At 41.6% G+C, this 23,208-nt stretch overlaps 2 protein-coding genes across 7 annotated transcripts in view; one reads left to right on the top strand and one right to left on the bottom strand.

Annotated features, from left to right (window-relative positions):
- The window catches only part of smtnb (smoothelin b), a 53,605-nt gene extending 36,831 nt beyond the window's left edge, over positions 1–16,774 (top strand). Inside the window, exons 11-21 of one of the 6 annotated variants that reach the window (XM_016681818.1) lie at positions 7,729–7,914; positions 8,072–8,147; positions 8,320–8,352; positions 9,662–9,835; positions 9,961–10,023; positions 10,118–10,190; positions 10,267–10,443; positions 10,528–10,654; positions 10,778–10,929; positions 13,358–13,535; positions 15,503–15,592. In XM_016681818.1, the coding sequence (XP_016537304.1) occupies positions 7,729–7,914; positions 8,072–8,147; positions 8,320–8,352; positions 9,662–9,835; positions 9,961–10,023; positions 10,118–10,190; positions 10,267–10,443; positions 10,528–10,654; positions 10,778–10,929; positions 13,358–13,505 (1,209 nt within the window). In that variant the 3' untranslated portion in view covers positions 13,506–13,535; positions 15,503–15,592. Of the gene's footprint in view, positions 1–7,728; positions 7,915–8,071; positions 8,148–8,319; positions 8,353–9,661; positions 9,836–9,960; positions 10,024–10,117; positions 10,191–10,266; positions 10,444–10,527; positions 10,655–10,777; positions 10,930–11,992; positions 12,200–13,357; positions 13,536–15,502 lie in introns of those variants that run through there. The other 5 variants (XM_016681817.1, XM_016681823.1, XM_016681820.1 and 2 more) reach the window with 5 other exon arrangements.
- Positions 16,775–17,143: 369 nt separating this feature from the next.
- Positions 17,144–22,845, bottom strand: selenom (selenoprotein M). Its single transcript, XM_007572112.2, has 5 exons — positions 22,543–22,845; positions 21,757–21,792; positions 21,541–21,575; positions 21,383–21,461; positions 17,144–17,800 (listed from the first exon to the last, which is right to left on the bottom strand). The coding sequence occupies exons 1-5, from the start codon at positions 22,636–22,638 to the stop codon at positions 17,570–17,572; spliced, it is 477 nt and encodes a 158-aa protein (XP_007572174.2). The 5' UTR covers positions 22,639–22,845; the 3' UTR covers positions 17,144–17,569.
- Between the last annotated feature and the right edge of the window lie 363 nt (positions 22,846–23,208).

Genomic DNA, 23,208 nt, shown 5'->3' with positions numbered 1-23,208 from the left:
GACGCAAACACTGGCTGGGAAACGGAGCCCAACTGTTCTTAGACATTGTAGCACAAAATGTTAAAATGTTAAATATTATATATTTGCAAAAATCTTCTCTAACACTCCTTGGTGCATTAAATCCTGCTGCTTTTTATAGGAAATTCCCACCAGAAATCTTAAACAACTCAACTTATCCACACAGGAAATCTTTGTAGATTATATTATGTAACAATAACTTTAACACATCTCCTGTAAGGAGAAATGAACCAAATGCATCCAGACACATCTTTTATTAACTCTCATCTTTAGTCCTTTTCATAAATATTTAATTGGATTCATAATTGGTATTTGACTAGGACGTTTGTTTCCTTCGATGTGGGTTTGAGATCATTGTCCAGCTGAAAAATTCACCCTCATTCCATTTTAGCATTTCATCGCCCTGTCGTCTAAAACTGCTGCCGCAAACTCAGAATGAGTTTTTTATGATTTTTCTTCAGCAGTGAAGTCTTGTGCATTAAACACGCATATGGGCCAACATAATGGACTTCAGTATTTTTCTGAAACTTTGAGCTGCTCTTGGCCAATAATCATTAGTAGTATTTTGACCCAAGCAGAAATTTATTTCCATTTCATCAATACGTTTTCCAACAATAGTGTTATAAATGTCTGTAGAGCTCTTTGCTTTTGCCCACCGTGATGTAATTCTTGTGAAATACCTTCTTGAGGAACTACACCAGCTGATATCAATTGGCTCTGACAGAAACAGGATTACTTCCTGAATACTAATTTCAGATGTAGTTGATTTTTACACATTTTCACTTATTCCACTTATTCCACTTCTACATCTAACTTAATTTAAGAATTTGTTTTGATTTCTGTGATTACCGGCGATGTTGCAGTTCTCAAATATTAGAAGAAAAAAAACTTACTGAGGAAAAAAGTAATATTTACTTTGTTTAATGTAAATACAGTTGTCCTGTGAAGGCCTGAGTGGTTTGTTGGAGAACAGTGAGCACACCTGGCAGGTCAGGAATAAACATTTGGAGAAGTTTACAGCACACTGACTTTTGATTTCTTGCTTTAAAGTGAACATCTGCAGGAAGAAAGCAATTTTGTTCTTCAGCTGGACCCACTCATCATGCAGTGGTTGCCATAAATGTGCACGTTATTTGATGCAAATGAGAAAGAGAGAGAAGCATTAAGCTGCTTCACGCAACGTCGCGCCGTCATGTAAGCAACCTAACATGAAATCCTCCGGCGACGAGCCACCCCAAGTCTTCCTCTCCTGTCATCGGTTGGATAAGCCGACGTATCGGCTCCATGTGCCTGGATTTGCTCAAGTTTTACCAGACAAAGACTTGGGCTGACTTGGCTAATGAGATTGTAAAAACAGCAGCCAACACTGATGGTTAACATCAGCGTGGGGCGGAGCGGTGCTGGCCAGAGGTAGACTCTTTCAGAGCTCTGCTGTTCTCAGACCAAAGGTCATGTCTGATGGAAAGGTGGCGGTCCGGTGGGGAAAAATGGCCATTACGGTTAGAAAGGGGAGTGCTATGAAGACTTTAGGGTAACGTGAGTGGAGCAAGCTCTTCCTGTTTGCTGGTGTTTATTGACCATCGTGGTTCCTGGTGGAAGGCCTGATCCGTTTGGGTGGTCCGGACTTCTCCTTGGTGGTCTAACCTTGCAGCTCCCCTCTCCTGTTATTTACTTGCTCCAATCATTTTAATCCCAATAAAACTTGTCGATGCTGATTTCTCTGGGTTTTTTCAGAGGAACGAAGTGTAAATCAGATTCTGATAGAGAAATGTTATAAATTCTCAGCATGGTGACGGTCCAGTCCAGCTTTGCTGAGTCCGGTTTAGACCTGCAGCACTATATGGGATGCAGACCGCCCTAACCTGCAGCCTGGTGGCTGATTGTCTCACTTTGCCACCAGAGGACAAGGACCTGATTGTTTACATGCTGGTGATCTGCGACACATGGTTGTAAATTATACCGCAGACTCACATGTGTCACAGAGAAAATGTAACGTCGAGCTGCTCTTTTTGTCTACAATCGCTGCATTGTTTCACAGCACATTGAGTTCAACCAGTTTTTCTTCTTTATATTTAGACATAATGACTTTATCAAGTTACTCCCAGTTTCACGTTAATCAGAAATCCAGTCTTAATGTTTGTAAGTTCCTCTTTCTGGTTTTGATGTTTTGAGTTATCTTGTTGCAGATAAACAAGCCTCAGTACTAAATGAAATGTCCTCAGTGGGTAAAAGCTGTTTTTCATTACTGCTGCTCAGCATTTCTCTATTCATTTCCCTTGGAGCTAAATACTTCCAGTCAAGTGTTTTGCTAACGTGCAAAGGTCAGAGACAACTGCTGCCCTTTGACTTTGACTTCCCCTCTGAGTTTCAGTAATAGTTTAGTTACAGGGTTAAGAGAGAAAGCGACTTCAAGGGCCACAGAGGAGTTCAGAGATCCTCAGCTCAGATAGGAAACTTATTGTGCTCTCCAAGAATCTGGCCTGGGTGGAAGAGTAGCAGAAGAAGAAAACAAGTGTTCAAAGAAATCCAGAAGAAGTCAGGTTTGCCAGAAGACATGTAGGCGATATGCAGAACAGTTCTTGATGCTACTCGCACTGCAAAACAGGGTGTAGTTTTAATCCAAACCATACAGCCAAAATTGTTCAGAATAAAACACATTTCTGAGTTAGAAAGGCATAGTCAAAGTCCAGACTTGAATCCAGCTGAGAATCTATTGCAGGACTTTGAAAACTGAAGTTCACGGATCCTCTCCATCCAGTCTGAGTGAAAGTCAAAGAAGAGCAGAAATTTAGATGAGCAGCTGGTAGAGAAATATCCTGAAAGACCTGCAGCAAAAGGAGGATCTGCAAATGATTCTCAGGAAGTTTATACACAAAACACTATGCAGATTATTACTCATCCTAACATGAGGAAATGTAGAAAAACGGGTGTGAATACTTAGAAAAAGAATAAGTATACTTGACGAAATTATTTTTCTTTTTGTATTGATGTTTGGGAAGTTGCCTGTAATTAGGAATCAAGAGCTTCACTTTCTGCTTTCTGTGCACATTACAGATGCAATACAAGGAGTTCAACGTGGCAGTATATCCACAGTCTACATTTAATAGGAAAGCTTGAGCATCAAACAAGATGACACACACACACACACACACACACACACACACACACACACACACATATCAAGTCTGTCAGCACTCTGAATTTAACAGCACTTAAAGTTTCCATGTGAGCAGCAGCTGGAGTCTTTCTTAATTACTAAGGGGTCTAAACCAAAACTGTGGAAGAGATCAGCCCTTCATGCTCTGGTATTAATTGTGGGGCTCTGCTTTCAGTCACTCTTGTACCAAAGAGCTGATCAGTCTGGAACTCAGTCATATTTTATTAGAAAGCAGTTTGAGGAGTGAAATGGAGCCATGGCCCAGGGCAATGTCCAAACCACTGTTTGCCTTCCAGTCGAGGTGTGAAGGACGTGCCCAAAATAAAAGGAAGGTTGATGTGGGAGGGGTGAGTGTTTCAAATTGTTTTCCCCTTTCTCCCCCCACCCCGCCCTCAAAGGGTGACCGGCTTAGTGGAATAACCGCAGGGCAGAAGATAAATATAATGTCCGCTGCACCTAAGAAATAAGTGGGTGGGTGCTGCATGGGAAACGAGAGTCGCTGCGCGCTCATTGGCTTTTACTTGGCTGCCTGTGAAGAGGGTCTGCTGGTTGAGGGCATAAAGAACGGGCATAGATTGAGAGGAGCGCTTCTGCCGCTCTGAGAGGTAACAACCTCTTCGTTCTCTGGTAACTCGCCAAGAAAGCTGCAGTTTTGAGGAGATTTGCGAGGGAACGCATTTTCCGTCACTATGCCTGGGGTGAACCTGGACTTCCTTCCAGCTTCGCAGCCTGCAGAGTCTTTGGGCTCTCCAGAAAGTGCTTGTGCCGAGTCTGGCCTGGAGGAGGTGATCGGTGATCTGCTTGCCCCGGAGGAAACCGAGGAGGAAGACAACAAGGAGGAGGTGGAGTTTAGCGAGAAGAAGCTGGAGTTGATGCTGCGATGTGCTGTGAAGGAGATCCACAGTGACCTGCAGGCTTTTGGGAAGAAAATGGATGTCCAGTTGGAGGAGGCAGCAGTCAAGGTGACTGGTTTACTGGAAGCCATTTCCAGACTGCAGGAGGAGAACCTGCAGCTCAGAGCTGAGCAGGAACAGATGGCGAGGCATGTGGAGGCCCTCTGTCAAGTGACAGGACTGCCTGATCGAATCCTGCAGGAACTCTGCTCTGCCCCACGTGAAACCAAAACTTCATCAGACGATGACGACGGTCCTCCATGCACACTCGACGGGAGCACGGTTGAATCTTCATGCGACGATTCGACCTGCTTGTCCAGAGATTCTCCATTGTGCGCGCTCCAGGAAGCATCCGATGTCTTGGTACTGCCGGATCAAACTGTCGCCCGGGATTTTGTTTCAAGCCCGCTGGACTCGTCGGAACCCTCATCAACTTCTGCGACCCGCCGTTCGCTCTCTGCACCATCTGTGATGGCAACGATGTCTCCTGGCAGCAACACGGTACTACTGGCTGTAAATTCTCCTGGTCATGACACCTTTTAATTTAAATAAGCCATGTGAGCGGTGGGTATGCTTTTGTTCCAGCTCATCCACAATCTAAACGTGGATCAGCTTTCCTCGACTCGTCGGCATCCGAGTGCTGCTGCCTTTTGTTCTGGCCGTGTTCTTGTTGACCTACACTCCCCCTCTGGTCACTTAATCCCTCATCATGTCCTCACTTCAACGGAAAAACGTGGATCATCTCAGCTGTCCGTCACTTTGTGCAGATAGTTCCTTAGTGTGTGTGTCTGCGTGGGCATGGGTTTCTGTTGGCCGTTTGGTGGGAAGCGAAAATATATTTAGTTTGAGGTTCACCAATCTGAAGCTGTCTTTGTTTTCTGTAACACTTTAACCTGCAGATACTAATTTTAATCTATTCTGATTTCTCTTTCACTGAAACCAACACAACCTAATGGAGGTGGGATGTTAATTTTAGGGTTATTGCTGGATTTTTGTGGCCTGTTTACTATGACAGTTACATAGAAATAAATAGCGTAGTTATTGAAAGATGAGTACTTTGTGTTTTCAAGAAAACGAGATCTTAATTTGCCACAGAGTTTGGTTTTGGTCACCTCAAAGGTCATAAACAGCAGGTGAGCCTCTGTTTAAAAGGATAAAATGACAACTTTGCTGTTTTTTATTTAACCTTCTTGTTACCTGCTGGGTTTTGTGCTTTTTCTTTCTTTCTTTGCGCCTGAAAAACCCAGAACCATGTTTAACCTATCAGAACTTCCTAAATCTCAGCGTTTCCTCTCATTTGATTTTAAAAACATTACTGAAACTGAGAAAAGTTGATGAATTCATCACCCTTATTGAAGACCGTGGTTATCGGGGTGAGCTGGTTGGCAACGCTGATCAGAAAAGGATCAGATTGAGATGAAAACCATCCCGTTCTGGTCATCAACGCTTGTCTCTAATTTCATTTGCGATGGTTGATTTATTTTTTGTTTTGATAGCTGTTGCAATGACATCATGTGCACAGAAAGGTGCAAAGAAATGACAGCAAAACCAACACCACTTGTTTATCAGTCTTTCAAAAAACTGATAAACTGGATTTATTCGTCTGTTGCTAATTAAGCCTCCGTTTGTCTGCCTCCAATAACGATCAGGCTCTCTATCTCAAAGCTTCTTGCACACAGAGAGCAACACATTCTGTGTGTACATTGTTTCATTTAAAATAAAAAAGTTCTTTTTACTCTTGACATTTAACATTTGCAACATTTCTAAGATCACTCTTGACAGCTCAGTGTGCTTATCAGCTCCTGCAGTGAAAGTGACCTCACTGTTTCTCTCTGATGTGATAATGGACACTGACCTCATTATGTTTTCCAAATTCAGTAAAACTCACTTTCTTAAAATACCACCAGATTGCAACAAATGTCATCTGAATGCTCTTCACAGGACAAATGGCTTCAGTTCATATTTAGTTATATGAAATTTAATCATATCTTTTTTTTTTCTAGCATATTTTGTGCTTGTAGTGTCAGTCCAATTTAATACAAACTGTATTAAAGTACATTTAGTTCATCATAAAAGGCCATTTGGTGAAAAGACACAGTGGTTCGGTTGTTGGTAGCATGTTCTCACAAAACGTATGTCGTTTCCCTCTGTGTACTCAAACTTTGTCTTAGAGTGAAATTGTCTTGTGTGGAACTGTGATAAACCCAATCAATGGGCACCGAGTAAGAACGAATGCAAGAGGCAGCAGGGCAGCCAGACTGCAGCTCAAAGTCACACCTGATATCTTCCTACCTGGAGTGGAGAATGAATGGATGAATGGTTGAAAAGTTGGTTGATCTAAAGAACAAAGTCAATGATTAAGGGTTATCTTACTAGACGGCATTTTGTATTCTGAGCTAGTTAGTATGTGGCAACAGTGGAAGAGATTAACTCCCTTTGAGCAGGAGGAAACCTCCAGCAGAACCAGGCTCTGTACGAACCACCATCGATTGAGACCAAGTGGGGATGAAGAGGATGTAGAGCACACTAAGGAAAAAATAAAGCCCAGGAGCTCTCTGTGGGAGTTCTTTGCCTGGGAGAGAGAAGGGTCAGCAAAGGTTGCCATAGGAAAAAAAAACAAAATCTATGTATATTTTGTGCTGATTGGGGTGGAAGCTGAAGCTCGAACCTGGCTCCTTTTGGGTGGCTGTAGGCCTCAGAGCCCATGTTTGGCCGGGTCGCGTCCCAAAGCATTCTTCATCGGTCAAGAGCCTCTCAGTGCAGCCTGTCCCAGGGGTTCAAAACTCTGAGTCCAGAAAAGTCTGACAAACAAGGGGCCACCCTTGACTGCACAGCTCTGTAGCTGCGGTGGGTATTGTCCCTCTGGGACCCTGAGAGCAGCTGTGGACTGAGCTATATCTGAACCTGGACTCTGTTATTTTAAAACGCGTTAAAGCTAGAGAACTACACTCTGCGTCAGATATTTAGTGCCATGTATAAATTGAAGATGTATTATTTTTTTTAAAATGACAGCCACTTAGAATATGACGGGCACATTGTCAGGTTTATGCAACAAATATCTGATGTTTGTTCTTATGGAGCTCTGTTTCTCCTCTTGTGTACATAACAAAGAGTTTTTTCCATTTGCTTGGAAACAATACGTGCTGGTACACAGTCCTGTCCAACGGCGATACGGTCACAAGCTACAGGCTGGCAGGAGCTCGGTTATTATGAAGACACTCGGTCACACGCCGATCCGAGCCAACAGTAACTTGGCAGGCTTTCCCTACCGCTCATGTGCTTAATGTCAGTCTCTGTGGAAGGGCATGGAGATGGGGGGGAGATGGTGAAAGGCCAGTCTTTTTGTGAAACGAGTGATTCATGGAAGAGGAGCTTTATCAGTTCAGTAGTAAATGTCCAGAAATGTTCTAAAACCTATTCTAGAAGATCAGTCTGGCTTTTTAAAAGCTCAGTCCTTTATTACTTGACGTCTTTTCAGTCGTCTCGTGATGCAGTGACCATCAGTTTGTTTTTTTTAACCAACATTTGTTTTCATCCAGATTTTGTTAATCTGTTGAGTCGTCATCTTTCCTTCTTTGCCCCAGTTTGCACTGATTCTTGGATATTCATTTCTCAGTATTTAACTCGTCCTCTCTCTCTCTCTCTCTCTCTCTCGCCCAGATGGAGACTGAACCCGTCGTTGCCTCGGAGCCGACGTTTTCGGCCGGACCGTCCATGATAGTGGCGTGTCAAGTCCCCGCCATCCCCAACGGCTCCAGCACTCAAACGAAACCTGCGGAGAGCTCCGGAAAACTGACGGCCGAAAAGCTCGCCGCCATCGAGGATGAGGAGCTCCTGGACAAGATGGTACGTCACAAGTTTGAAATAAAACTCAAGATCTTTTGGAAGTTTTTTTTCTTTTAAGTTAAGGTTGCATGTTTAAGAAATCAGTCTGCCCCATTTTTTGTTTATTTCATTTATTTCATGAACTCCTTTGTTGTTCTTGGTTTTCCGTCTCTCTCAGCTCGATGAGTCCAAAGATTTCGAGGAGAGGAAGATGATCCGTGCCGCCATGAGAGATCTTCGCAAGAGAAAGAGAGGTAGCTGCCTGTGGAGATGCCTTCAGTAGTAAAATCAACTGGTTAAATTTCTTTGTGTCTTTTCTGAACAAGCAAAATCAGGGGCTGCCTTTACTGTGATAAAATGTTCATGTTCTTTGCAGCGTTTTTCAGTTCCTAACATGTTTTTAAAAAATGACTTTTCTGCCCCCAGAGGCCATGCTGGGCTGTAGCCAGGAGGAAATGGGTATGACAGGTGGTCTGCAGTGGACATTAATAAATTATTTCTGCCTGGGTTTGCTTTTTGTTATCAGCCGCTACAGTTTTTAACTCGGATGTAGTGGTTGATATAATGCATGGGAGTGAATCTCTCCACTTGTGTTTTCAGTGAGCACTTTACTTTTTAGTTGCTTTTTTTTTGTTTTGTTTTTTTTTAAGTTGCATCAGGCTTGTGGTTTTGCTGTTGAGTTCTCTGGTCTGTGAATGACATTTTCACTCGCTGACATGGAGCTTTACAGCTTCATTGGGATTTTATGTGTTGACCAACACAAAGGAGTGCATGATTGTGAAGTAAAAAGAAAATGATCCCTGGTGCAACGCGTGTTCTTACGTTCCACCCCTTTGACTCTGATGCACTAAAGTAAAATCCAGTTGACTCCAGAAGTCTCATGGTTACTCTCTGCAAAGGTATTTGTTGGAGAACAAACGGCATCATAACATGAAGACCACGACTCAAGACTCTACTGAGAGGCCAAATAACAATTCAATCGAGAATCTTTGTCGAGACTTAAAAATCGGTGTTCACAGACAATCTACCAGAGGGTGAGCAATTTTGTGAGGAAGGATTGGGCAAAAGTTTCCATTTCTAGATGTTGAAGACTAACGGGAATATATCCCAAAAGACTTGCAGCAGCGCAGCAATAACTACGCTGCTGCAAACATAAACATGCCGCACTTATTTGATTGGAATTGTGAAGAAAAGCGTCCTCCTCCTATCACTTCGGAGATGCTTTGAATTGATCAATCACGTTAAAATGCATAAGAAACCTGTTTGTAAAGTGACTAAATGTGGGGAAAAAATGGAAGAAGCATGATTGCTTATAATATTAGGGCAGATATTAAATGAAAGTTTGAAATCCGAATAACGCTCAATGGTTCGCATAGACACCAATTTAGGTAAAAGCTGACAGTCGCAGGGAAGGTATCGGTTCCTCGCTAAATTTAGAGCAGTCCTGTGCCGTGCTTTTTCTCTTTCTGTTCTGGGCTGTTTGTGCAGGACAGGTTATTTGACAGCTGCTGAACCTCCCATCTGTGGGTGTTTGTGTGTCGGAGACATTTTAAAGCGCTGTGGAAAGACTTGTGAAAAATGAAGCTCTCAGATCAGGAAGCCTTGTTTTCATCCATCTCCTCAGCGGTCAGATGAGGTGCTGTCAGCTTGTTTACGATTTCTTGTCCTCCTTTACCTACCTCTCTTTTTTTTTTTTTGCTTTTTTTTTTGCTTTTTTTTTTTCCACTGACATCATTTGTCCCTCACCTCCTTGTCTCTCCCTCACCAGACCAAAGAGAGAAGGAGCGCGACACTCGTCTGCAGGAGCTGCGACTGCAGAGAGAGGAGAGGGCACAGAAAGGTCGCGCCGGAGCCGGAGAGGTGGTGATGAGGAAGATGGAGAAGTCGGCCGATGGTTCAACCCTCAGCCAAGTGACTAAGACGAACCGTTTCGCTCAATCCGGTAATTTTCTCCATTTGTCTTGAAACTTCCATCAAGCCTCTTTTTGTTCCAAAGTTCTAGAGCATAAAAAGCTCAAATGTTTTGGAAAAACACACCAAGCATATAAATAATTCACTTTCTTTTAGACGACGGGAGCAAATCAACGCACAGCACGGTTGTAGAGACCAGTTTTGTGCAGAAAACAGACAGTAAGATGCTAGTTTTACACAGTATTATGTACATGTGTTGTTGTTGTTTTTGTTTTTGTTTTCTCTTTTGTATTAAGTTTGTTTGTGCTTTCAGGGGGAACAGTCCAGTCAAAATCATACAGCTTCACCTCGTCCTCGTCCTCCAACGCAAGCAAGAAAGTTGGCAGGTGGGTCTGGAGGCATCGGGTGCAGAAATAATTCAACCGTTCCACTTTCCAACACTTTTCCAAATCTCTGCTTCAGTGTTTTCGATCGCGAGGACGACACGTCGCCTCGAGGCGGCAGCGGCGGTTTGTCTGCCATTGATCGACGGCAGGCGGAGAGGCGCAAGGAGCTGATGAGGGCCCAGACGATGCCCAAGACGTCCGCCATGCAGGCTCGGAAAGCCATGATAGAGAAGCTGGAGAAGGAGGGCGGAGGGTGAGCAGAAACTGAGAGGGGGAATGAGAAAGATGGAGATCGGAGCGTGTGTGTTTACTAAAGCAACCGTGGCTTTTCTTTCAGCCCTGGAAACCAGGCAGTAGCCAAGGTGAACAAGGTGCAGCGCTCCACCAGCTTTGGCGTACCAAACGCAAACTCCATCAAGCAGATGCTGCTCGACTGGTGTCGTGCCAAGACGCGCTCCTATGAGGTGAGCGGGGCGAAGCCGACAGAGCAGCAGCTAAACCGGGCCTGACATGACGTTTTTCTTCTTCTTCTTCCTCATGAAAGTTGTCTTATCTCTCACTGATGGTCAGTTTGTCTTCTCCTTCAGCATGTGGACATCCAGAATTTTTCTTCCAGCTGGAGTAACGGTATGGCGTTTTGTGCCCTGGTGCACAATTTCTTCCCCGACGCCTTTGACTACGACTCGCTGAGCCCCAGCAACCGGAGGCAAAACTTCGAGGTGGCCTTCAGCGCCGCAGAGTGAGTAATCAGAACGTTGTCGTATTTCTAACCAAGAAAAAAAATCCATTTAGATCTAGAGTGTTGTTATACAGCGCAGTGAAAAAATAATTTTCCTCTTTCCACTTTTTTTTTTGTCACACTTTAAATGTTTCAGATCATCAAACTAATTTCATTTCTAAACAAAGCTTTCCAAACTACCTGTCCTGCTGCGCAGCACGTTTGTGATTAAGGTCACAAATCGATGTCCGGGTTTTCTTCTTTAGGATCTTCCGACTATTGCGTAACCTCCACCAGTTCTTTCAGAAATATGTTGTTTTGTTTTTTTTCTGCAATGTTTTTAACAGTAAATGTAACGAGACACACACTCTCCACAAGCGACACTGTTTTTTTTTGTGCCGACGTTAGACGGATATTGGCGCTCTTTTGGTCAGCAGAGGTTTTCACCGTGGAAATCAAGAACATAGGCCTTAACTGAGGAAGATGACGCCTGACGTGTTTTTAAATGCTGTTCTGAGCTCGTTGGTGACCTCATTAATGAGTCGTTGATCCGCTTTTGGAGAAACTCCACTACTGCTCCGTGTTGTTTTTCCCCTCATTATGTGGAAACGGCTCTCTCTGTGATTTACCGGAGTCCCAAGTCTTGGAAGTGGCTTGGCAACCTTGTACAGGCCTGGCATATGTCAATAACTTTTTCTCACCTTTTCTTGAAATTTCTTTAGATTGAGTCATGAAGTGTTGCTTAATAAATAATTAATTTATAACAGCGACCCGAGAACTGATCCCTAAGGATTACTTTTTTCATAACAGCTACACATCACTAATAGAGAAACCCTTTTATGCAGCTGTTTATGCTGAATTAGTTTTTTTTTCTGATAGTGAAAGTGTAAAAATAACACAAGGAGTCAGCTGAAGGAGTTGGTGCTCAGGAACCCAGTCCAGCGTAAGCAGCAGGGCTCCCCCAGATGCATTTCCTTTCTTTTCATTGAGCAGATTCTTCCATCCCACTCTTTCTGTGAATTTATCTCTTCATGCCACACGCCAACATCTACTACAGCCTAAAGATGTTAACCATCTCTCCCAGGTATATCCCAGCATCTATCGAGGCCGAGTATAAACCTCTTGTTCTGCATTAACTCTGCCTCCAAACGTCCCTTCAAGGAAACAACGGCTCTGGTTTGAAAAAAAAGAAAAAAAACTCCTTCACTTCCCATCTGAGCCTCGTCCTTCATATTTCTCTTGTCTTTTTCTCCCCTCATCTGTTTTGCATCTCATTATGACTTTTTTTTTTTTTTTGTGTGTGTGTGTGTGTGTTCTCACTCTTTTTGACCCACCCGCCTGTTTTGTGTGTGTGTGTGCTCTCACAAGTGGCAGGTAGAATAATGTCCGTACTGTTATCGGCCTCAGTGGCTCGTCTTTTACACTTTGTGTTGCATCCTCACTCGTGTCTCCAGTCACAGAAGATCCACGCAACACACTCCCCGAATGTACATCTGTGCACAAGTGTGTTTATGGTCACTTCATATAGCTGAATGTTTTTATTCTGTTCAATCATTGTTGTTTTTTTCCTGTGTTTTATTGTAATATTGAAGTCTAAAGTAGGCATGGGCCTTTATGAGATTCTCACAGAGCGATGACATCGACCAAAAATCCAATGTCATGCTTTTCCACTATTTATACAACAATTAATAAACAAAATCTATAAAATGATTAACAAAAAATTATTTTATTGTTCATTTACTGATAACTTATTTAAACATTTAGTAGATTCATTTGTAATTCAATTAAAGCTTTTTTTTTTTTTTTTTTACATGGTTTGATCAGAAATACAGTATATTTTTATAATCATTTTTTGTTTATTTTTAAAGTAATAATTGTATGGAATTATACTTTTATTTTGGAAAAAAAAATTGGCGAGAATGATTCCTGCTGCTGCCAAGGAGCAGCTGGTCACTCCAACATTAATGCCTCTGAACTGTTTAGAACGGTGCGACGAAAACGTTTTTAATCTTTGGAAAGGTAACTCCGTGTGCCTCGTTAGCCGTTCTCAGCCCATGCCTCATTACAAGTTAACCACAGAAAAAAACAACACACTCAGAGGCTGAATGGGCATCAGCTGATGCTCATTTGACACCGTGTTTTGCCCTGTGTGTGTACGCCACATGTTGGACGTTGCAAAGTTCATGAAGCATGTTGACTCATGGATGTATTTATCAACACTGAACGTAATGTTTATTTTTGTGTTTCTTTTTTTTTGTCTCCGTTCTTTCACTGAATCTTTTGTTTTTTTTGGCTGCTCACTGCTCTGTTTGTTTTTTTTTCCTCCCTCCCTCTGTTTTTTTTTCTCTGCATCTGTCCTTCATCCTCTGCATTTCCTGTCCTCTGTCCTCCGTTTCCCCTGCGTTCCTCCTCTCCCTCTGACAACCCTCACCTTCGGGCGTGGGCGCAGGAAACTAGTGGACTGTCCCCAGCTGTTGGATGTGGACGACATGGTGAAGATGCGCGAGCCGGATTGGAAGTGTGTGTACACGTACCTGCAGGAGTTCTACAGGGGCCTGGTGACGAAGGGCCTGGTTAAAACCAAAAATTCCTCCTAGAGTTGATCCTCAACTAAAACTGAAGCTATGGTGAGACGGGGGGACGAGCTTCTGAGGGGGCCTGGCTTTGGTTCTGACTTTTAGTGGTTAGCAAAGTATTCACATCCCTTGAATTTTTTTCACGCTTTGCCACATAATGACGACGACGAGCTTCAATATACGATAACCAACACAAGAGCCTATAACTGCGAGATCTTTGCAAAACTCTCTGAGGGGTGTTGTGCATTTGTTTTCAGTCCTTTTTACTCCGATACCCCTACATGAAATCCAGCATTAACAAAATGGATTTGGTTGTCAAAGTCGGCAAGAGGCCACCTGTGACGATTTCAGCTATATCGAATTTAAATCAACACCTTATAGGAAGAACTGTTTTGATAGAAACACAGGAGACATCGTGATGTCGGCGTCATTCTGTGAGGTTAACCGTCTTCAGCAGGGACAATTATAAAGAATATAAAAAACAGAATCACAGGGATTCCTCTTTTAAAATTTATCAGTAGAAAAACAATTATTTTGCATTCAGATTTTTGTTTTGAACTTGTTCAGTCTACAGGACTGAGTGGTCTCTAACGCCATCGTACTGCCAACACCAAAAGACTTGCAGCTGTGATTTCGGTGAAATCAAATTGCATTTAATCACTTTTCCACCATTTAGCAACTTTTCTGCATCTTCTCTGTGTATACCGGTAAAACCCAACGCAGTGAATTGTAGTTTGTGGTTGTGGCATAATGTGGAAAACTTCAAGGGATGCAAAAAAATGACCAGTGTAGAGAAAAAACAATGGATAGATAAACATTAATGTCTACTTTTTGCATTTGGCCTGTCATGCTAATTTAAAGCTTCTGTGGTCTAAAGCACCAAACATGGCATATGTGAATGTGTGCATCTCTGTGCTGTGTGTCTTCGGCCCGGCAGAGAGCCAGGGCCGACTGCAGCACTTTAAAAGGAGTTGCTGTATTGCTGTCTAAGTTGAGAAACAAAGCAGAGAGAAGTGCTTTGTTGTCCCGCTCCTCATCCGATCGAGTTTAAGATTACAAGTGTTTATGCTCTTCGCTTATAAAGCCTTTTAAAGATACTTTAATTTGAAACACACAGCAATGTGTCTGTAGGTCCTTAAATAGGAAAACATGCCTCATGTTGACATTTCTTCTCTCTGGAGAGAGATTTGTTGTTTATGTTTCCGATATTCTTTGATTTCTGCTGTGACATGTCCAAAGGTTTGCGGAGTCGAACGCCACCTTGTGGTCACTTTCTGCAAACACTCATCATGAAATATTACTTATTGGGACCTTTTAAAGTGTTGCACATAATAATAGTTTAGGTGGTTATAAGAAATACTTAAGAATAAACAGGGTTTTCATACTTTTTTCATTAAAAAAAAATGTTTCTGGTGTTGAATTTCTAGATGTTTCCAGCTGTTTTTATAACATTCTGGACATTTTAGTACGAAACGATGACCCAGTTTGGTTAGAGTATCTCAGCCCCTGGACTTTGCTTTACTTATATCACTTACTGATATAAGTTCACACAGTAGCATTTGTATCAACTTATATCAGTTTCTTTTTAGAATATATCACCTACGACATATTAAATCTGTACTAGATTTTCCTACACCATGTATAGATTCTTTAGCCATTTTTCCCCTTTATATTCGTTGCAAACTGGAGGCGGTATGAGAATAATGATTAAAATAAAAAGTAAATGCTTAATATACATGTGTTTCCCTGATTAAGTCAGTAAGATTCTGTAGATCAGTTTCACTTTTTGAACTGAGAATGACTGAAATGCATTACATTTTAATTTACCTAGATGTACCTGTTCATATCCAGACTTGGAAAAATAATAAAATCCCAAACTTTTCAGGATTTCCTTCAAGCCTTTGTATGAACCGTTATGCAGTAACCATGACGAAACGTGTAGTTGAGGAAACGGGTTGCCCGTCCTCTTGAGTTCAGGCTCGCGTCCAGCCTCGTCCTGACCCGTCTGTCTCTTTCAGGACCTACGCCAACTGCATGCCTTTGCTGGAAGTGGAGGACATGATGATCATGGGTAACAAACCGGACTCCAAATGCGTCTTCACCTACGTGCAGTCTCTGGTGAACCACCTCCGCAGATACGAGATGTCCATGGGCCGCCCCTGCGACCTCTGACCTGTGGCCAGCGATCCTTCACATCCCTGGTGAACACGCCGGGGATTTTCTGTGTGTTTGCGTCGTTTTACTTCTAACATGTGTTGGCAATGCTTCGCTGTTCCTTCTTAAAACAATCTTTGCTGACACAAAGTCTACCTCTTTAGCAGAGAGGACGCCTACATGTTAAAAATCTTCCAAGGTTTTTAATTTTATTATTTTCTGTGTTTAAACTGAGCTCATTGCAGATTTCAGCTGTCTTTTCGCTGGCATCAACACTCTCACACCCCCACAAAAAATATATGATATCTCCTCTTTTAATATAACTATACCCATATTTTTTTCTGCTGTAATTTTTCTGCTGATGAATCCACTGAAACGGCAATATTATTTTTCTTTCCATCCTGGTACTTCTTTTTTTTTTCCTTCCCATTTCTAACCAAACTCTGGTTGCTTTAATTATTTTAAATTATTTTTTAGCTGATAAGCATAACGAGTTTTAATTAACAAGTACAGAAGTGTTCATTTTTGTTTATTTAAATGAATTCATCATTGTCAGAGGAATCTTGTGCTTAAAAAAAAAAAAAAAAACCTTCCTGCACAGAGCTGCTGATAAAGTTGTCGTTCTGAAAATATTAAAACGGGGAAGTTGGAGCCTGATTGAAATCATTTCTGATGGCGTATTTAAAGAAAAACGACCACACTGTCGACGACGACGTCCTGCTCAAGTCTGTCGATTTAGTTTATTTATGCTCAAACTGGTTTTAATGCCGGTGTTTTAGTTTGTGCTTGAAGCCATTAGGCAGTTATCTTAAGTATTTTAATAAGCTGAAGTTCTTCTTTTTTTTTTTTTTTTCTGTAATAACCTGGACTTGCTTCTCTGCCCAGTGTGGGCACTAATGCTGAAAACTTTACATAAGAGAAGATTTGCAATGTGGATTTTTATTTTAAGGTTCTTTCAAGAGAAAATTATGAAAACTTGTTTTCAAGCTTGTTTTTTGGTGAAAAAAAAAATCCACAAAGCAGTGAGCATTGAGTGTGTTTGTGTATATAAGAGCTTGAACACATGGTATGATTTCATGTTTTCTGTGCACTGCAGTAAAATGTAAATTACCAATTAAACCAATTTGAGAAATGAAGTTTGTATGAAGGTGATTGCTTTATCTTTTTCACTGATCTCTCAGCTCTATCTTTACCTGGAGAAATGTGGGAAAATATTTTTATTTTTAGTCCTAATTCTTTGTCTTATAGTCCCAAACTTCCATCATCAGTTATTTTGCATAGATTTTTTCCGCCCCAGATTCCATATTAAAAGTAGTTTAACCCATTTCAGGTATGTACTATTTTTTGACAGTCTACTAAATAAAATCCCAACAAAATGCATCCAAGCTTGTGATATGAAGAAGTTCTTAAGGTACCACCAAGCCTGTCGTAAATGTGGGCCGAACTGAAACCGAGAAGGACTGAAGTTTGACCTGAAAAATGTGTGGAAACTTTTACACAAATGATAAGACCATTTTTATTTATTTTTATTTCATTCACAACTTTTCCACTTGAGTCTTTACGTGCGTCCACCAAGCCCACCAAGAACAAGCAGCATCAGCCTCAGGCCGGTCGGTCGGACGACTTTTCACCTGAGGCTTCATTCGGTTTCACAGCAGGTGGGAGGAAGCACGAAATGACTCAAATGAGATGGAGATGAAGGGGATAGCGAAGAGATGATTGAACATGAAACGCTTCCAGTACAAAACTACACTTATAGTTATGTTCTAAAACTAAAAAAAGAAACGAGGGGTAGAAAAAACAAAATGTCTCAACTGGAAAGAGCCTGTGTGGTTGTTTCCCTTGTTCTTTCCCCATGAGCGAACTACGACAGTCTGCTGGTTGTGGAGCGGCCCAGAGGGACCGTTTCTATTTTTGCCAGTTCTTGGCGGTTATAGGTCGGTGTGCTTGACCTCTGGATTAGACTCTGAGGAGGCGTTCTCTGTGTCTACAGTGGACATGGATGATTTGAACGGGCGCTCGTCTTTGAACGGGCTGTCTTTGGCGGGAGCGAAGCGGAACTCCTCCGGCACCTCGTCTTCTGGTTGAGCTTTCTTGTAGAAACCTAGTTTCTCCAGCAGCTCGTTGATCTCAGAGCGGGTCATGTCAGTCAGAGCTATCCGCTGTGACGAGAACACATTGGTTCAATGATTAGTGGACATCCAGACGTAATGCTCTGTCGAGCACCAACATGTCGTCTTATGAAGAAAAAAAATTAGGACACCGAATGACAGCCAGTGTGGTGTTCTGACGCATTTAGATGCAATGATATTTAATAGAAATTTTTACCAGTACTGGAAAAAATTCAAGTGATATAAATACACAAAAACTGAAGAAAAGAGCACCACTACTCAGCATTTTAGTAGAGGTTTGCCCTGTTTCCTGACCGTTGATGTGAGGGAAGATCAAAACATGTTCTGTTTTTTTTTTTTTTTTTTTTTTTGTTTTGTGTTTTTAGTTTGTTTAGTGCCCTGCTGCAATTGTGGTGTGGCCGGCCAGTTCATTTTGTCCTGAAAACGGACCACAAGATGCAAATCCTCCACAAATCACAGGACCTACAGCGCGCAGCTGGTACGGCTCATATGAGGGGACATTTTTGTGCAATCAAAAAGATGCTGCGCAAGTTTAACCTTCGTGGGATGTGCTCGAAAAGTAAATTGTTTTCTCTCTAAGAAACGCATGTAGGCCCGGATTATATATTCTCAAAAAAAAAAAACAGGAATTCTCATTTATCTGAATTATCTGGACACAAGAAAAAGAAGGACATGTTTGGCGATAACTCATTTAGATGCTGTCAGGCGACTTAAAACTGGCTGCTTGTGCAAGAAACACACTAACATCCATCCAGACCAGCATCAGGGATTGGTGGATTACTACCAGAACACTGAAGTTATTTCAGCCAAGCAGCAGGAGAAGGGAGGAGTGTGTCCTAACGTTTGCCCTCAGCTAGAAAATACATTTATCTTTTTAAGTAAAACAAAGTTAGTCTTTGTTTTCTGTGCAAATAATTGACTTTTCCAGTCCAAAAACAGATGAACACTTATTGATTAAAAAACTTGAATATCTAAGTGTCCTATTTTATTTTTTTCAACAACTGTATATTATGGCAGTACGTTTGATATTTTATTAAATATTGTATTATTCAGCCTCAATGAGGGCAGTCTCTTCCTCCTAACACACTAACACATTTTTCATCATGTTGTCTAATCTCTTCAAATCTGCAGCCGGCATCTGAACCATTCGGTTCAGTTTTAACCAAATGTGACACAGTGAGGAAGCTCCTGTAAACATCCTGAGGAAGTGTTCAACAAGCAAATGGGAACTGTAGCTCGATCTGAACAGCCACGTTTCACCCGGAGGAGCTGGTTCAGACCAAAATAGGACTATTATCCTGACTCCAAATTAATGCTTCATTTGCTCCAATTTCTGCTTAATGAGAATATTGGCTGCAGCATTCAGCTGAGGCTGAGCGCGTCTTAAAACCTCATTCAGACCTTAAGCTTTCACTAATGTGAGGAAGAGAGTAAATAGATTTCAATAAGGTTACTTCCTTTTCCAACGTATCAAACTCACATCTGAGATGCACAGGTGCATCACAAAAAAAGAGAACAGAAAAAAAAAAACATTGATGTTTCTTTTTTTTTTTGTTATAATGATGATTTATAGCTGATGCTGAGCAAAAATTCAATTTATCACAAAACTGCACACAAAAAACTATTCTAAGCCAAATACTGTAATGAAAAGACCTTTAAAAATCTAATTTTGTCACATTTCAGATCTTCAGAATGTGGGTGATCATGGAAAATGAGATGTTTTGCTACACTCTGTGTAATCAGTAGAGTCCAGAATATTTCAACGCAATCTTTACAGATAAGATAGTTTGTTTTTGGTTTCATCCAGATCTCTGTCCTTGCCCAGTGCCTTTATTGCGACTATGCCTGATAATCCCTGTGGTAATATTTTCTCTGGTTTAACTGCTCCCATAGATAAATGGCACCCACCTGGATAATGCATGATAAATAATGACATGAAGTTTCCATTCTCTTTGCTGCTTTCCTCCAAAACATCTGCCTCTCTGGGGACTTTCTTGCAATGTGAGGGTTTTATTTGAGTGCAATATTTTGAACACTAACAGCTGCAGGAGCTGCTTGTAGACACATTTATTTCTAGGCTCTCTTTGGAGTGGCTGGTTAGTTTGTTTGTCTAAGCCTTGTGGTTTGGTCGGCTCCTGGGAAATTAGCAGCTGGATCTGTTCACATCCATTATGGATCAACAGACACAACAAAGACAATAATGACAACGCTAAGATAGTGACAACATTTTAGACACTAAGATGAAGAAGAGTTTAGAAAATCTGATATGATTGAGATTTACAGGGCCTATAAAAATGTGTCCAGCCCCTTTAATGTCTTACCCTTTTACAAATTGATTATGATCAACAAAATATGGCTTTGACAAAAAAAAAAATACAAAAAAGATTTTTTTTTTAATTCAAAGTGAAAACTGGTTTCCACAAAGTAATAGTTAAAAAAATGCAACATAAAATAAAAGATTGCATAGCTGTTCACCTCCTTCAAGTCAGTATTTAGTAGATGCGCCTTTGGCTGAAATCAAAGCACAGATTCTGGGTGGATAGATGCCAGGCTGCACATCTGGGCACTATATTTCTAGTCCTTTCTTACTTATAACACTGTTCCAGCTCTGACAGATGGCTGAGGATCAGCTCTGAACAATCACAAATTATATGAGATTAAGATCTGGTCTTTGACTAGGCCAGTCCAGAACATCCACCTTCTTGTCTTCAAACCATTTCTGCGTTGATTCACCTGGATGCTTGGAGTCGCCACCTTTCTGGAAACAAATGTTCTCTAAAGCCGTAGTTCTCTTGCAGATGGAAACAAATTGTCCTCTGGGATTTCCCTTTAATTCATTTTACCACCTGCCTTTACAATCCTTCCCTGACCTGCTGCAGATTAGCATCCTCACAGAATAATGCTGCCACCACGGTGCTTCACGGTGGGGATGGTGTGCTTGTGGTGATGTTCAGAGGCTGAGACATCTGAAAGTCTCAGCCTTTCAGATGAGACTGAAAGGCTCCATTTCAGTCTCATCAGAACAAAGAACTTTCTTCCACTTCACCTTAGAGCCCCACGTACCTTTTGGCAAACTCTTATTGAACCTTGATATGGGTTTTCTTCTCCACTGGCTTTCTCATTGCCACTCTCACATAAAGCTTAGACTGGGCTACAGTTGTTTTCTGCAGAATCTCTCAACATTTTCTCTGATTTGCTTCAAGTGTTATTTGGTCTGCATGCTGTGATTGTAGCCAGGAATAGTAATTAACCACCACACAGGTGTGTATTTATACTACAATCACTTGAGACACAGTCACTATCCTCAAGTGTTCTCCAGTCCACTCTTTGTGGCACCAATTGACTGGACTTCTATCGAGTTAGGTCAGCCACTTTAAAAGTGAATAGTTATGCAATCAGTTACTTTATGCTGTATAATTTGATGATGTGTGTCAAATATTTTTCACTGGTCTATAACAGCCTTATTCTGACTTCAAACCCTAAAAACAATCATATGGTTTCTCTTTTTTTCCTGCCATTTTAGCAGGAGTGTGTGGACGTTTAGAACCACTGTAACTGCTTGAATACACAATTTCCAATCATTAACAGTTATTAAAAATGTATGACACTTACATCTAGTTCTTCATAGTAGTGGTTCAGGAGGACAAGCTCAGGATCAGCCCCAGGAATGTGCTTCATCACCAGGTTATGGCTGTGGTGGGGTCAGTCAAGGCCTTTTAGACTTAAAACAATGAGCATGCTTTCAGTGCTCAATTTGAGTGAAAGGATACTAAAGAGGAATATCCTGCATCACAAAGGCTTTGACCTGCAGACAGAGGTGAGAATTAATGTGTGTGTCTGTGTGTGTGTGTTATTCTAAAACAGATGTGTTGGGATTATCTGAAACCCAGGTTGTAAAATGTGAACCATTTCTCTCAGAAGATTTTTAAGTAGGGATCTACTTTCTGCTGCCTCTAGCTATGTAGTATTTTAACAACACAACTTACCTCTCTGAGTCTATTCAGTTGTCATCCACCACATGTCTGCAAAGAGACAAAATTAGATTGGAGGAACAACTCACAAACAGCACTTGTGTTTAGCAAGTGAGACATGTTGTTTCTTAACAATGGAAACTGGTAGCTTCAATATGTGTCACTGCACCCCCCCTACCACCTCCCAAAAAAAATCTGGAAGGAGAAAAAACACCTTGATAGACCTTCTCTGCCAACAGGGTTTGGAATCAGTGCAGCTTTACCTTTTGTTCAGCACTCAGGTTCAGTGAGGCCCTGGGGAGGCTGTCTGGCCTATTTTTGTTGGATATCTGAGCCAAAGGTATGAGGTAAAATGTGACCAAGACAAGAGTAGCATCAGATCATGTCTTTTGTCTCTGAAGCTGGCAGGTTGGTGATAATGTGACATCCTCTGGGTGAAAATACTTTACTTTCATAAGCTTTTGTTCATCAGATGCCATTATGTAGCCTGAGAACCCTCTCACACTCCACGCAACAACTGGGAAGTCAAACTATTTCACATTTTACAGTCATTTGCAGCGACTAAATGAGACACTGCTTTTGTTCCTAACTTTACCACAACATACATAGTTATCCGATTTCCTGAAAGCACTCGTCTAAACGACATTCTGACGCATGCGCTTTGAAAAAAAAAAAAACAAAGAAGAGAGCATCCATCCCCACTTAACAAAACCGATTCATGACACCCGCTCTGTGTTTTCAGTCTCTATTAAACAACTGCTTTATGCTGCTTCCTCCCTCTGTGCAGAAGGCTTGCTGTACCTCCACCCTGGCTTTGGCCAGCCCGTCCAGCTTCTGCAGATCCACATCATAGGCCGAGGCGCAGTGAAGGAAGGAGGCCAGCACGATCAGCCACATTCTTCTTCTCCCGGGACAGGTCGCCGTGAGCAGCAGCGGGTTCCTCTGTCTGACCGGTGGTTACCTGCGGAGGTTTGAATACCACCGAGGCGAAGAGGAGGAGGAGGAGGAGAGGCGATGACGAGCAGCTGTGTCACTACCGGACTTCTTGCCACGTCAAATATTTCTCCCAGAACAGAGAGGGAGGCGTGGAGAGGACTCTCATTGGCTACACGAGGCTTCTAAACCAGAATGTATCAATGCGATTCTTTACTAATGCAGGATATCATTGATGTGAAAAAGGTGAAGATTAAATATTGCAGAATATGCAATGAAATATTATATTATTACAAATCTTTAAGTTTTTATAGTATGGTGATTACGCGTTAATATACACAAGCAAATATATTGTAACAAACAAGCAAAAAAAAAAAATCAGTTATTTTTTTACATTTATTGTTATACATTGTTCTTTTCATAACATGCGTTGACTCTTGATTTATCTAAGACGTTATAATAGAAAATATGCAGGCCACATTGCGAATTGATTACGTTTCACTTTAACTAATCAATAACTTAATCAACAATTGT

The sequence above is a fragment of the Poecilia formosa genome, unplaced genomic scaffold (genome assembly GCF_000485575.1).
Source record: "Poecilia formosa unplaced genomic scaffold, Poecilia_formosa-5.1.2 Scaffold295, whole genome shotgun sequence".
Classification (NCBI taxonomy): Eukaryota; Metazoa; Chordata; class Actinopteri; order Cyprinodontiformes; family Poeciliidae; genus Poecilia; species Poecilia formosa.
Note: the sequence above shows the minus strand (reverse complement) of the source record. Positions and strands in the feature narration are given on the sequence as shown.